The sequence below is a fragment of the Palaemon carinicauda genome, chromosome 29, assembly GCF_036898095.1.
Source record: "Palaemon carinicauda isolate YSFRI2023 chromosome 29, ASM3689809v2, whole genome shotgun sequence".
NCBI classification, from domain to species: domain Eukaryota; kingdom Metazoa; phylum Arthropoda; class Malacostraca; order Decapoda; family Palaemonidae; genus Palaemon; species Palaemon carinicauda.
Window position 1 is genome coordinate 26,985,326 of NC_090753.1, and position 15,102 is coordinate 27,000,427.

The 15,102-nt window shown below is 33.4% G+C and overlaps 2 protein-coding genes across 2 annotated transcripts in view; both read left to right on the forward strand.

Moving 5' to 3' along the window:
* The window catches only part of LOC137622175 (uncharacterized), a 7,738-nt gene extending 142 nt beyond the window's left edge, over positions 1-7,596 (forward strand). Inside the window, exons 1-2 of the mRNA XM_068352613.1 lie at positions 1-6,807; positions 7,439-7,596. The exon at positions 1-6,807 is cut by the window's left edge and continues 142 nt beyond it. Coding sequence (XP_068208714.1) covers positions 1,112-4,942 — 3,831 coding nt within the window. The 5' untranslated portion in view covers positions 1-1,111 and the 3' untranslated portion in view covers positions 4,943-6,807; positions 7,439-7,596. The remainder of the gene's footprint in view (positions 6,808-7,438) is intronic.
* On the forward strand, positions 5,139-6,137 carry LOC137622464 (uncharacterized). The gene has a single exon (XM_068353070.1). It carries the CDS (start codon positions 5,139-5,141, stop codon positions 6,135-6,137), a length of 999 nt encoding a protein of 332 aa, XP_068209171.1.
* Positions 7,597-15,102: the final 7,506 nt, after the last annotated feature.

A 15,102-nucleotide genomic window follows, 5' to 3' on the forward strand; every position in this document is an offset into this window, starting at 1 on the left:
AAAGTGTCTGTTGAATTTTTTGCATTTCCTGGATTCGGATATAGAAACTTTATACTTAATCCGAAGTTGTTGGACGATTTGTCTGAATATAATCCAGAAGTGACCGTTGTATTTTTGGGTGGAAACGATATAAAGGATAAGGTGGATTTGAATATTGTTAAAGCAGATTGTGAACGTTTTTTTGCTATTTTGAGATTAAGGTTACCAAATTCACTATTTGTTGTTGCTCACGTTGAAATTCGCCACTTGAAAAGTACTAATAGACACGGCACCCCTTCTGCAGATTTGTATAAGAAATTAGCTAGAAATTTTAATAAGTGGTTAGACCGTCAACCCTTTAAATATAAAACTTTGTTGATTAACGGTTCGTCAAAACTCGATGACCCTAGCTATTTTAAAGCTGACGGCATTCATTTAAATAGAGTGGGTTTAGACTGTCTGTTTCAGTGGATTTATAAGTGTTTATCAGACATTGTAAAAGCAAATTTCTAATTAAACATGACGTCTGAATTAAAGTTGTTGATCAATTCCCGAAAATATATTCGCAAGTTAGTAACTGAATGTTATAATAAAAGGACTAATTATTGTCAGTTAACTGAATTGGAAAAGAGTAAGATTAAGTCAGAGTTACAAGATCATTTAGAATCGCTTAAAAAGTATAATAGTGAAATTCAAAGGCTCAAATGGTCTGAAGAGGAGGATGAAACATGGCTAAATGCCGAACTTGATTCCTGTGAAAGTTATGTTGTTAAAATTCGGGAATGTACTGCTGAGCTTACACGAAATGTTTCCCCTTCTAATGTTAGTGTTGATACTGCCCGAAGTTTGTTGAAGAGTCCCACTGCTCCGCTTCCAGAATTTCGTAGCCAAGAAGGAAAGGATCTATTGAAGTTTTTTAAAGATTTTGAAGACATAACGTCTATGTTCAAATATTCAGAATGACAAATTTATTCTGTTAAAGCAGCAAATCAGTGGAAGGGCCTTAGTACTTTTAGAATCATTAGAATCGGACAAGAAGGGTTATGTTCATGCCAAGAAATTACTAACAGAGGCCCTAGCTTCTAAAGACCTCAGAATTTTTAATACCATCAAAAAAATCTCTGAAATCAATATGAAATTAGAAAGTGACCCATTTGAATATATTTCTCAGATAAGAAATCTAACTCAAGCAGCTGAAAGTTTGTCTCTGGGACGTGAGGATTTTTTGAGGTATTTTTTCTGGCAGGGCTTAGATAATCGTTTTAAAGTACACTTAACCCAGATTACTAATTCATCAAGGCCAACATTAAAGGAAATTAATGATAATTTCTTTGAGGCCTGTGAAAGATTTAATGAGCAAAGTAAGAGGTCTAATGTAGGAAATAAATTGCATGATAATTATAATCATAGGAAGAATAGTGCAAGTTATGCTGCTAGTGTTAGTTCCCTAAGTAAACCGTCAAATTTCTTTCCTTGTGTCTTGTGTACCACAGAAGGCAAACCCGCCTCGCATCCTATTTATAAATGTGAAATTTTTTCGGATGTTACCACTAAGCTTGACAAAATTCAATCTTTAAATGGGTGTTGTAAGTGTGCAAGCTTGAGTCACACTACTGACAAATGTAACTTTAAATTTAAGATGAAATGTAAGTTTTGTAAAGCATGGCACTTTAGTTTCCTCTGTAAGAATAGTAAAAAATCAGCATCTGCTAATGATAATAGAAAATCTGAATCTCCTAAGACTTCCTCGAAAAAGGATAATAAGAATTCGTCCATGGAATCTAATAATAACGTAGTTATAATGGAGGCTCTTAAAAGTAATTTGGACTGTGATTCCAGCATTCTCCCTACCTTTTCTTGTAGCATCCAAAACAGAAGCATAAGAGCATTGAAGGATGATGGAAGTCAGTTAAATCTGATTAGTGAGGAACTAGCCAATGCTTTGGATTTAAAGGTATTACAAGCCAAGGTTGAATTGAGAATAAATGGTATTAATGTTTCTCAGAAATATGCCTCAAAACTAGTGGAATTTGAAATTATAATTGGTAATGCTATTCACAAAATAGAGGCATTATGTATCCCATCTATTAACATAAAGTTGAAGTTAAAAGGTTTGGGCAAAGTGGTTTACGGTTTCCAGACGAAAGGGTATGTGTTGGTTGATGAGTTTCTAACGCCTAATAGTGATTGCATTGAAAATATTGATTTGATTTTGGGAACTAAATCAGGATATTGTTTACCACTCACAGAAGTAGTTTTTGGTAGGAATAGCAGGTCTATGTATGCTATGACCCCGTTTGGTGTCCTTCTTAAAGGTGAAATTGACACCTTATTGAAGGATATTCCTTATCTACATCAGTCCTCCTCGGTTATAAATTGTCATCAGTATGTTACTGGTTTGGGTGTAAAGATAGATAAGCAGTTTTCTCTGGATAAGTGTGAAGTTGATTATCCTATTAAGGTTTCAGAATTCAGTGTAATCGATGAAAAAGGCAATGTAATTCGTTCAGAGTTAGATAAAGCCACAGATGATGTGCTTGCCAGTATTTGTAATAAATATATTCACTTGGACAATGAGGTTTATGATTTGGAGAATTCAGAGCTGCATGATCAGCTTGTCAAATATTGTTTGGATCACACTATTCAGAATGAGGAGGGTAGATTAGTTATGCCACTTTTGTGGAATGCAAAAGTATCTCATATGCTTGGTAGAAATTTTCATTTGGCTAAAGTTATTTTGGAATCTAATCTTAAAAAACTAAAGAGAAATCCATCTCATTTACAGTTAATGAATGAAGCCCTAAAAGAACAGGAAAGGGTTGGAATAATAGAAAGGATTCCTAATCTTGACCAGTTTGTACATGAACACCCAGAACACTCTTTTTTGCCTCATATGGGTGTGTTCAAATTGAATCGTGAAACTACCAAATGTAGAGTTGTGTTTCTATCAAACTTGTGTGAAAGAAACTCAACCAAGGGTCAGACAATAAGTCATAACCAGGCCATACATGCAGGTCCATGCCTAAATCAGAAACTTTCTTCATCATTATTACATTTAAGGTTTGATAAATTGTTAGTATGCTTTGATCTATGCAAGGCCTTTAACCAGATTGCATTAAGTGATGTTGATGCTAATAAACTTTGTTTTTTATGGTATAAAAATGTTGAGAAGGGAGATTTTACCATTGTTGCATATCGGAATGTTAGGTTGAGCTTCGGCTTAAGATGTTCCCCAACTTTGTTGATGCTCGGTCTTTACAAGATTTTGATTTTAGATGCTGAGCATGATGAAAACCAGTTGAAGGAGTTGAAAAGGTGCATTTATTCTTTGTCTTATATGGACAATTGTGCTTTTAGTGCAAATGAAAATGAAAATCTGCACTGGGCATATTCTGTGGTAGGATCTATATTTTCTCCTTATGGTTTTGATTTACAACAGTTCGTTACTAATGACAGGTCCCTACAAGGAGAAATAGATTCCTGCACAGGTTCTGAAACGGTAGAGGTTGTTAAACTTCTTGGTATGCAGTGGAATCGATCACTTGATTGTCTGTTAGCAAATAAATTTCAGTTGAATGGTAAGGCTAAAACTAAGAGGGAAATTTTAAGTACCATTGCCTCTCACTTTGACCTTTTTGGTATTACTGGTCCCATCCTAAATCGAAGCAGATTATTTCTTCATGGTCTTCAGTGTGATAGAAATTTAGGATGGGACGATCAATTATCACCAGAGTTACGTAAAGAATGGCATAATATTGCTAATCAGGCCAATTCTGCTCCTGATATTGCTATTGATAGATTTGTTGGACGTAGGGATGGAAAATTTCATTTGGCTGCTTGCTGTGATAGCTCTAAATTACTTTATGGTGTTGTTGTGTACATCTTTGATATTGATTCTATGTCGTCTAGTTTTGTGATGGCAAAAAATCGTATGATAAATAGGCAGTTGGAAAGTAAAAGCATTCCATCTTTGGAGATGCAGGGAGTAGCCTTTGCAACGGAAGTGGTTTTAGATTTGTATAACGAATTAGCTGGACCATTATGCATCAATCCTTTAAATGTTGTTGGCCTTCATGTGTTTTCAGATAGTCAGGTAGCGCTCTCTTGGTTGAATTCGTCTACTAATAAATTGTCAAAAATGCAGAAACGGTCAGTTTTTGTGATGAATCGAATTCAGCATGTAGAGAACTTATGTGCAAAACACCCCGTCCATTTTGCCTTTGTTGGAGGGAATGAAAATCCTGCAGATGCCATAACTCGTTGCCTTTCATATCGTAAGTTGATGCAAACCAATTTCTATTCTGGTCCTGAAAGTTTTAAGGAAAAGGAAACCTTCCTATGGAGTGAAAATGGTAATTTATCATTTATGGTTCCAAATCCTTATGCCGAGTGCGAGCTGGATAATAGTTTAGAAATAGAGGAGTCTTTGTGTACTAGTTCCAATGTTGTGGCCATGTCAGATAATTTTGAATGTTTTCTTAAATTTGAAGAATTTTCCAGTTTTGATTTACTTGTATCTATTTATGAGAAAGTTATTCTTTTCGTAGAGAAGTTAAAGGGTCGTTTGAAAGCTAAGGACTCCAATAAATGGGCTCACTTAGAATTAAAGAGCAATAGTATACATGAAAGAGCTTGCAAGTTAGTTATACTACAGGATCAACGGGCACATTTCCCTGAGCTTTTTACATATTTCAGCTGTCCTACTCAAAGAAAAAAAGACATGCCTAACATAGTAGGTCAGCTTAATGTTTACGTTGACAACGATGGTTTGCTTAGAGTACGTAGCAAGTGTGACAAACTCATTCGGAGACATGGTTTTCCTTTGTTGCTGGCTAAAAATAGCCATCTAACTTCCCTGATTGTGCATAACCTGCACAAAAAAACTCAACCATACGGGATGTTACTCTGTTTTGTCAGAAATGAGAAAGCGGTTTTACGTACCGTCATATTTTTCAGTGGTTAAGAGAAACCTTAGAGAATGTGTTTTTTGTCGTAGGTTCAAGTCAAGAACCATCAGTATTAATCAATCTCCCTACAGGAAATGGAGAGTGTCACCACCTAATGTCCCCTTTAGATATTTATTTATGGATTTCATTGGCCCATTGAGCGTTAAACAACAGGGTAAGAAAGGAAAAATCTATCTACTATGTATCACTTGTATGTGGAGTAGAGCAGTTAATTTGATTATTTGTTTAGATCTTTCTGTTAAAGAATTTCTTAGAGCCTTTCAGATTCATTGTTTCCAGTTTGGAATCCCGGAATATTGTAATAGTGACCTAGGCTCCCAATTAGTCTCTGCCTCTAATATAATTATTGACTACATCAAAGATCATGAGACTCAGTCATATTTTGAACGCAATGGGGTCCAATCTTTAAAGTTTGACCAATTTGTCAAGGGTCATAGTCAGTTAGGTTCGATGGTGGAAGTATGTGTTAAACTGGTTAAAAGATTGATCTATGGAGCTATTGGTAAGAATGTCTTAGAATACCATGATTTTGAGTTCCTAATTCAACAAGTCATTCATTTAGTCAATCGTAGGCCAATAGCATTTAAAGAAGCCTTAAGGGATCAGATTGGCGATGACATTCCAGAACCTATCACCCCAGAAAATTTGATTCATGGGTACGATCTGATATCGGTTAATATAATTCCCGAATTGCATGAGGGGAGAGACCCTGACTGGATTCCTGAAAATTATTCTCAATCAAAGCTTAAGCAAGATTACAATCAATTGCAAAAGGTGAGAAACAATTTAGTTAAACTATATCAGGAAGAATTTATTGCTAATCTAATACATCAGGCTGTAGATGTCCCTGATAGATACAAGCCAGTCACTCATAATAAGATCTCACCTGGAGATATTGTACTGCTTAAGGAAAATTTCACTAAGCCAAATGACTACCCGATGGGCGTTGTAAAAGAGATTTTTACAAATACTTTGGGTGAGGTTACTGGTGCCACTATCCTTAAAGGGAAAACCCAAGAACTTGTGAAGAGACATTCGTCAGTCATTATCCCACTTCTCACCCGGAAAGATGAAATTCCGAATAATTCTAAGGTTGATGTACAGGAGTCTCGAGTACCCAAGGATACTAGAGTTAAACGCCAGGCTGCTATTGACAGCTCGGAGCGGACTAGAAAAATCTTAGAAGCCTAAAATGATTCATGTTTCGGGTGAATTAGAGAATCTTTACTTGTAAATAGTTATTATATAGAGTATTTGGTTGGGCAATTAAATGTCAATAATGTCATGTTATATTTAAATTTTAATATACCTTTGTATATTGAATGTATTAAATGTTTTTTGTAATTTAATGTTTTCAACTTTTCTTGTTTTGGGGATCCTATTTATCATGAATTTCTGTATTCAATTTATTTAGTTAATATAAATAAATTGAATCCCCTCCCCCCAGTGTAGAAAATAATTTATCGTAAACCAAAATTGGAGAAGTTGAAAGTGATTTCTTTTGTTGTTAAATATAATAAATATCAAACCTCTTAAATATTATTCGTAATATTATTTTTGTCATGTTCAAGTGTAGAGCGGGGCTGACTTTAGTTCCTCTAAACAATCTTGTTATTAGTGATCTGTCGCCTAGTATTGTTTTTAAGGTGAACTGCTTGTTTACGCTGTTGTCCGAGAGCTGGAAGTTTTTGTCAAGGCGATCGGAGTTTCCAAGTCAGTTCTCAGACAAATTCCTTCTTGTATGGTGGACGTTTTTACAACTCTCGGTCATGGAAGGATAAACCCCTAGTGATACCGACACTATGCCACTTTGGGGGGTAGCAGGAGCAACAGTAATTCAGTGAACGGCAGGAGTATTGAGGTGAGTCAGCCTTTTCACATCTGAACATGAGTTGATTTGATACCCTAGCCATAATGATTTAATACATTTGATTAAATTAGTTCCCTTCTCAAGACCTTGTTAAAAATAAATCTCGGGATCAAAAGAAATTACTATTTTTCCAATTTTGTTTTCGGTTTTCTTTTTTATAGCGTTAAAAGTTAGGTTTTTTTTACAGTGGATTACCACTTTTATTGAAAATTCATTGTTATTCGTGGATTACCACATTAGGCTATTAGCCAGGTTTCGTTTTTGGTGGATTACCACTTTTATTGAAATTTCATTTATTGTTATTCGTGGATTGCCACATTAGGCTATTAGCCATTAAGTTTCGTTTTTGGTGGATTACCACTTTTATTGAAAATTCATTAATTGTTATTCGTGGATTACCACATTAGGCTATTAGCCATTAAGTTTCGTTTTTGGTGGATTACCACAGTTTATGAACAATATGTTTGTGTTTTCAAAATTACAAAATCGAATTCTATCGAAGGTAATTTTAGTGAACGGATTCCCGTTTTGAGTTTTGTTTTTGTTAATACGGATTCCCGTAAGTAATTTAGTTTCCCTTTTACCTGACCAGTTTTACAGGGAGTGTTTTTTTGTTTTTCAGATCCTGAGAGACATGATAGTCATTGGTAGGGGCTTGCTTCATACGGTTGTTTTCCGGTGAAGTAAGTTTCTAACTTGAGGGAGGCAGGACAGCAATTAATCGTCTCGGTTGTCTCAACCAGTAATTTTTATAAAAATATTAATTAAATTAATATAACTGGACTTTTAAAAAACTTCTTGCTTCATTTACCTCACTTTATTTGTTTTTTACCTTGCCATTGATAAAATATTGTGTAATATCTATATATATATATATATATATATATATATATATATATATATATATATATATATATATATATATATATATATATTTATATATATATATATATATATATATATTTATATATATATATTTATATATATATATTTATATATATATATTTATATATATATATTTATATATATATATTTATATATATATATTTATATATATATATTTATATATATATATTTATATATATATATTTATATATATATATTTATATATATATATTTATATATATATATCTATATATATATATCTATATATATATATATATCTATATATATATATATCTATATATATCTATATATATCTATATATATCTATATATATCTATATATATCTATATATATCTATATATATCTATATATCTATATATATATCTATATATATCTATATATCTATATATATCTATATATCTATATATATATCTATATATATATATCTATATATATATATCTATATATATATATCTATATATATATATCTATATATATATATCTCTATATATATATCTCTATATATATATCTCTATATATATATCTCTATATATATATCTCTAGATATATATCTATAGATATATATCTATAGATATATATCTATAGATATATATCTATAGATATATATCTATAGATATATATCTATAGATATATATCTATAGATATATATCTATAGATATATATCTATAGATATATATCTATAGATATATATCTATAGATATATATCTATAGATATATATCTATAGATATATATCTATAGATATATATCTATAGATATATATCTATAGATATATATCTATATATATCTATATATATATATATATATATATATATATATCTATATATATATATCTATATATATATATATATATATATATATATATATATATATATATATATATATATATATATATAAATAAATTGAACTTCATTGTCCCATCATTACTAAATCTGTATAAGAAACATGAAACTGAAATCTCAATTTTTCACTTCACGCGAAAAAGAAATTCCCCACCTAACTTTCCAAAAATAGATGTAACTTCTTTCAATACAATTGCACTTGACTTCAAAAGGACAAAACACTTCGCATTGACATCCATTCTAAAGGGAATTGGATTTTCTTTGAGTTGTGTAAGAGACAAGGATGTCTCCTTCCCTGAGGTTTCTCTTGCGATCTGGCACGTTTTTTTCGTGACCAAAGAACCAAACCAAGATGAATATCATGATAATAGACCGTCCATCTGTTTTCATGTTGTCAATTGTGGCTTTAGATCCAAGCAGCAGGTGTGAAACAGTAGATATTCTTCGCGTTGGAATAGGACGTATGATTCCATGTAAAGAAACACAGAGACAACGGCCTGTTGTACTTGATGTTATGAATAATTCTCTCTCTCTCTCTCTCTCTCTCTCTCTCTCTCTCTCTCTCTCTCTCTCTCTCTCTCTCTCTCTCTCTCCAAATCTATCTGTTATTTAGCGCCATTTAGTCAGAAGAGGAGTTTTTAGCTACTGCTGGAGAATTGGTACTGTTACTACACTACATAAATGTGTTTTTGGTAGCTCAAGTCAACTGATTACCGCCCAATTTCCATATCTTCCATATTATTTAAAGTTTTCGAACGAGTTTTAGTAAAACGTCTAAATAGGTTTGTAGAAAGCAATCATCTGTTCCCTAGATTTCCATTTGGCTTTTAAAGGGCTTGGAGCATGTGATGCCATTCTAACAACCTCCAGTGTTGTACAGCAATCCCCTGATTGTGGTCAGGAAGTTAACATGATTGGCCTTTATTTTAGTGCTGCATTTGACCGAATTAAGCATGAGGCCTTTCCTTTAAAACTCAAATAGCTGGGAGTGGATGGGTCTTCGGAATGTGATATCTGGTGTTCCTCAGGGCAGTGTTTTTTGCATATTAATTTTCCTACTATAAACTCATGAAGTCAAGGTTCAGTGCTAGAGTGTGGACGTGTGGTGTCGAGCTCTGCTATTCATGTCCTGATTCATGTTTTAGCTTTGTGTTTCTCGCTTAAAATATAATTGAAAAGATACTAGTTAGTCTTATGGCGAAACCTAAGTGATAGAAACAGTACACCATGTCTGCTCCGAACTGTATCTGTTTCAAATGCAAAGCAACGGATGGAGAACGAAAAAAAAAAGGGATAGTATGTGAATGTAAAAGACTCTACCTTAAGAGATGTGTTTATATAGTGACAGCCATAAGTGCGAATGAACAGATTAACCTAGACTGGTTATGCCCAAACTGCGTACGTGAAGCCAAACAAAACAATTTAGTATTATCAAAACTAAAGGAAGATGTAAACATGATGAATCTGGCCCTGAACGAACATGATGCGAAAATAGATGACTTGGAAAACAAACTTGCGAACCTTAGCGCAGACGCAGCAAATTCCACCCAGGCCACCGACCTCATTGGGAAAGTTGACATTCTTGCCATAAATATGGAATCAATTAAAGCAACACTTCAAACATTGATACACCCAAAACCGGAGAAACCGACATTTGCTGACAAAGTTAAAGAAAAAGATCTGTTGATAATAAAATCAACAAATACAACAACTAGAATTATTGAAAGAAAAAGTGAGGTTCAACAATCACTTATAGACATTCCTATACTCAACACGAGGTCAACTATGAATGGAAATGTTGTTGTAAACTTTGCAAACAAAATGATCAGAGAGGAGGTGGCAAACAGAATTCAGACATTGGTGGCTGACACTGAAACGAGAAAAATCGGAAAACTAAAACCCAAAATAATGATAGGCAATGTATACAGTGATGAAGATAATGTAGAAAATGCTTTGATTCAAATAAATCACTGGGTGGACCAAATCCAAAATATAGAAGATAAAATAAGAGTAGTCTTGAAGAAAAATGTCTCGGGGGGAGGGGGCTGGGGCGACTACCCACCATATGCTGAAATATGATCCTGAAGTTCGGAGGGCTATTCATGATAATGGGGACAAGTTTCTTCACGATGGGATATCTATAACATACGTGATAGGTACCACGTGATCACCTGTACCACTGTCAGAGGTATAGATATTTCGAAAAAGATTGCAAGTCTAAGAATGAAGATATAGTCTGCGGGAAATGTTCAGGGAGACATTCCACCAGTGAGTTAAATTCGCAAGTGTCAAAGTGTATAAACTGCACAAAGACTGCGATACTTTCGACTTGGAATTGAAAAGACTAGCGGAAAATACTGATCATGGTTGCTAGGGATGTCATAAACTGTTGCTATGTAAATATACAGTCTGTAGGTAGTAAGACTGTTCAAATTAGAGATTTGATAAACGAGAAATATTTAGATATACTAGCATTATCTGAAACATGGCTAAATAACTTGGATAAAGCAAAGATAACTGAAATGACGCCCCCCACACATGTCTTCTTTCACATACCGAAAGGAGGTAGGTGTGGTGGGGGTGTTGGACTCTTTATTCATAAAAGTTACTCAAATCTTAAAAGGTTGAAAAGAATTAGTATAACAAGCTTTGAATATATAGAAATAAAACATACGCCAAAAAATAGAAGAATATCCTTTGTAACAATCTACAAACCTCCTAAAACAAACTCTCTTTTTTGAAGAATTCGGTGCTCCTACTGAGATGATTAATATGGGTAAAAATGAATTAGTTATATGTGGAGACTTCGATATTTGGATGGATGACGCATCAAATCCTGACGCTTTGGCATTTAGAGTGTTACTAGAATCATATCGACTGTTGAATAATGTCGACTGCACAAATACTTTAAGTGGGCATACGCTAGACTTAGTTATAAGTGATGATATGAATAATAGAGTATCTGATATAAAAGTTGAAGCGAAATGTACTATCTCCCTAGTAGACAAACTTAATACGTTTCATCTACCTCTACAGAAACATGCATTAGAAAAGAATATAAACTTTAGACATAAATCAAATTTTTCTCCTACCGTATTTATTGAAGAAGTTACAAAGAAAATAAATGATGCTATCAACATTCCCTGTGATCATGATGACCAACGTCTGTTGGGAGCTAAGTGTGCTGACTGTCTTATGACCACTTACAATAAAGTGAGTAAAAGTGAATATGATACCATGTGCCCACCGATGGAAAAGACTATAACCGTAAAAGACCAATGACCTTGGTTTGATGAAGAGACTTTGGTAAAAAAGAGGGAAAAAAGACGTAAAGAAAGAAAGTGGTATAGGTTAAAAACTGAAAGTACTTGGGTAGAATAGAAAACTGTAGCGTGTTAATTTAACTACCTACTGAGAAGGAAAGAAAGTGAATACTATAAGAGAAAGATCCTCGAAGCAGCAACAGACATAAATAAGTTATATCGTCTCCTGAATGGTAAAATGGAAAATGTAAAAGAAAAGAAGCTACCTGATATATACAGTGACCAGGAATTAGCAAATAATTTTCTAGTATTCTTTAAAAACAAAATGTCATTTGTAAGTACTCAACATCAGATTGATGATACAACGGGCACACAGACAGAATTAATACGTTTTAACAACATAAGCTAATCACATCCACAGAATTATCAAGAGAGCAAAGAAAACAAACTGCGCAATCGATACTATGTCAATATCTGAAGTAATTGGAGAGAGACTTTTCCAGTCTAGCCGAAATAATAATGAGAATAGCAAAAGCAAGCATTGATGACTGTAAGTTTCCTAAATGTGAGAAAATGGCTATAGTCTCACCAGTTCTGAAAAATGCACTGGAATACCAGGAATTAAGGTCATATAGACCTATTTCAAATCTATCCTTCGTCTCAAAAGTGCTTGAATATGTAATTCTTGAACAACTAGTCAGTCACTTAGAAGTAATAAAAGCTTTTGCCTGACAACCAATCTGCTTACATAAAACTATACTCTAAGGAGACAGCCATCTGATCTGTTGTAAATGATATGCTAGAAATGAGGGATGGAAATAAATGTGGTATTTTAATATTGCTCGATCTCAGTGCTGCATTTGATACAGTTGTTACATGAACTGCTACTAGATGATCTACAGTCCATCGGCGTTGAAGATCAAGCTTTCGATTACCTAAAAGACCACTTGGTTGGTAGATATTAATGTGTGCAAATTGGGAAATCTTATTCATCATATTAACCCTTAAACAGGGGGGTACCCAGAAGGGAGTGTACTAGGCCCAATCTTATTCTCCATCTATACTATTGGTGTTTCGAAAATGCTACAAAGGCATGGCGTGAAGTTTAAATTATTTGCAGATGACAAACAATTTTACTTCTCCATAAATGATATATATGACACTATTGAAACGCTAAACCGAATCCTTGATAGTGTTAGAGAATTGATGATATTTAAACAACTAAAATTAAATGAGAGAAACAGCAAGAGAAACAGCGTGAGAAACTTAAGTGATTTTCACATGAACATAAATAATGACTTGGTGCCGATTTCTATCAAAGTTCGAGATCTAGGTGTATTTCTTGACTGTAACCTGTCTCTAAATGCCCACATAAATAATGTAATAAAAACTGCTGGTTATCATCTAAGAAACATTGCGTTTATAAAAAATTACCTGGAAGAAAATTCTGTAAATAAACTTGTGATAAACTGTGTTATTACCAGGATTGACTACTGCAACTCTATCTACTACCATTTACCAAAAGTGTAACTTGAGGAATTACAAAACATAATAAACAGAGGAGCAAGACTTATAAAAGGTGACCCACCAAGAGAAAAGATCACCCTTATACTAATCGATTTACACTGGCTGCCGATTAAAACGAAAATTGAATTTAAAATATGTTTAATAACCCACTAAGTTATCAGAACCGGTTGTCCAAAATAATTAAGAGGAATGCTACATATTGCGCAGCCAACAAATCATGTCGACACGAGAATAGTTACAGATTGCTTCAAACTGTTGGAACCTAGATTTATGTCCACTTTGGGCTCCAGAGCCCATAAATATGTGGCCCCGAGACGATATAATAAGCTCCCACGAAACATTCGAATGATTGAACACATTCTACTTTCAAGCGGGAACTGAAGACTTTCTTATTTCATGAATCTTTTGACAGTGACGATTTAACAGTAAAGGAACAATACCTGATCTGATAAGATAAAAACCCTGAAAGAACAAAGTAATATAAAAGTGGAGGTCTAGTAGGGAGTGGGGTTCCCCTGCTGTATGGAACCCGAAAAGCAGCCATCAAAGTAAAAGTAAGTAAAGAAGTAGTTTGGCCTAGAGAACAGACTCGTTGCATATGCAGATGATGCTACTCTCTTTGCATCAATTATGTCTCCTATTTGTAGATCTAGGGCCGCTGAATCTCTTAATAGATATCTAGCAAAAATTAGTGCAGGTTACAAATTATGGTAGGAAGTCTGCATCTTCTTAAAAAAAAGAAAAAGAAAAAAAAAAACCGCTTATTGAGAAATTCTTGTAAGATTTTCGGTGATCAATCTATTCTAAAGAAGTGTCTTAAATCTTTTATTCCTAGTTTATTTGGAATATTCTCCTATCTGGTCTTCAGCTGCTGATTCTCATTTTAATTTGTTGGACAGGAACTTACGGCCTATTAAATTTCTTATTCTTGCTCTGGATATTAATCTTTGGCACCGTCATTCAATTAGTTATGCATGAATTTTTCATAATCCTAACTAACCTTTGCATTCAGATCTTCTGGGACAGTACTAAAGATACAATTATTTTTTAATATTCAGGCCTTCTCCTCAAAGTTATGAAATTTTCATCCTAATCTGTTTGTTGAATCAGTAGAACGTTAAAAGTACAAACTTGTAGGGAATGTTTTTATGTTGAACAGGCATAATTTTTTTTTGGTATTTTGAATATGGAAGATATATTTTAATGTTGCTAGAGTTCTTAAAATTTCTTAAATTGTTCATTACTTCTCGTATAGTTTATATATTACCTTACTTCCTTTCCTTACTAGGCTATTTTTCTCTGTTGGAGCCCTTGCGCTTATAGCATCCTGCTATTTGAACTACGGTTGTAGCTTAGCTAATAATAATAATAATAATAATAATAATAATAATAATAATAATAATAATACTTATATGAAAGACTAAATGAAGATACTACCTAGAATAATTCGTAGAAAATGTACTCTTCAGTACCATTTTACTATCGAACAAAATAAGCTCTTGAACATCGATTTGGGTAGGGCATAAGGGTAGCAGCCCCACTCCAGTAATACATTTTACTATAACAACAGATTGATGGACCTTTATTACATGAAATGCGGATGTTATTGAGGGACACTATATTTAATTTTGAAGAAATACTTGATCATTTTATAAGGCCAAGCGACTGATTTTTAATTAGTGCATAAATATATTATATGTCCAGATATCCAATTGTTTAATCATAGTCCGTTCAATAGAAAATTACTTAA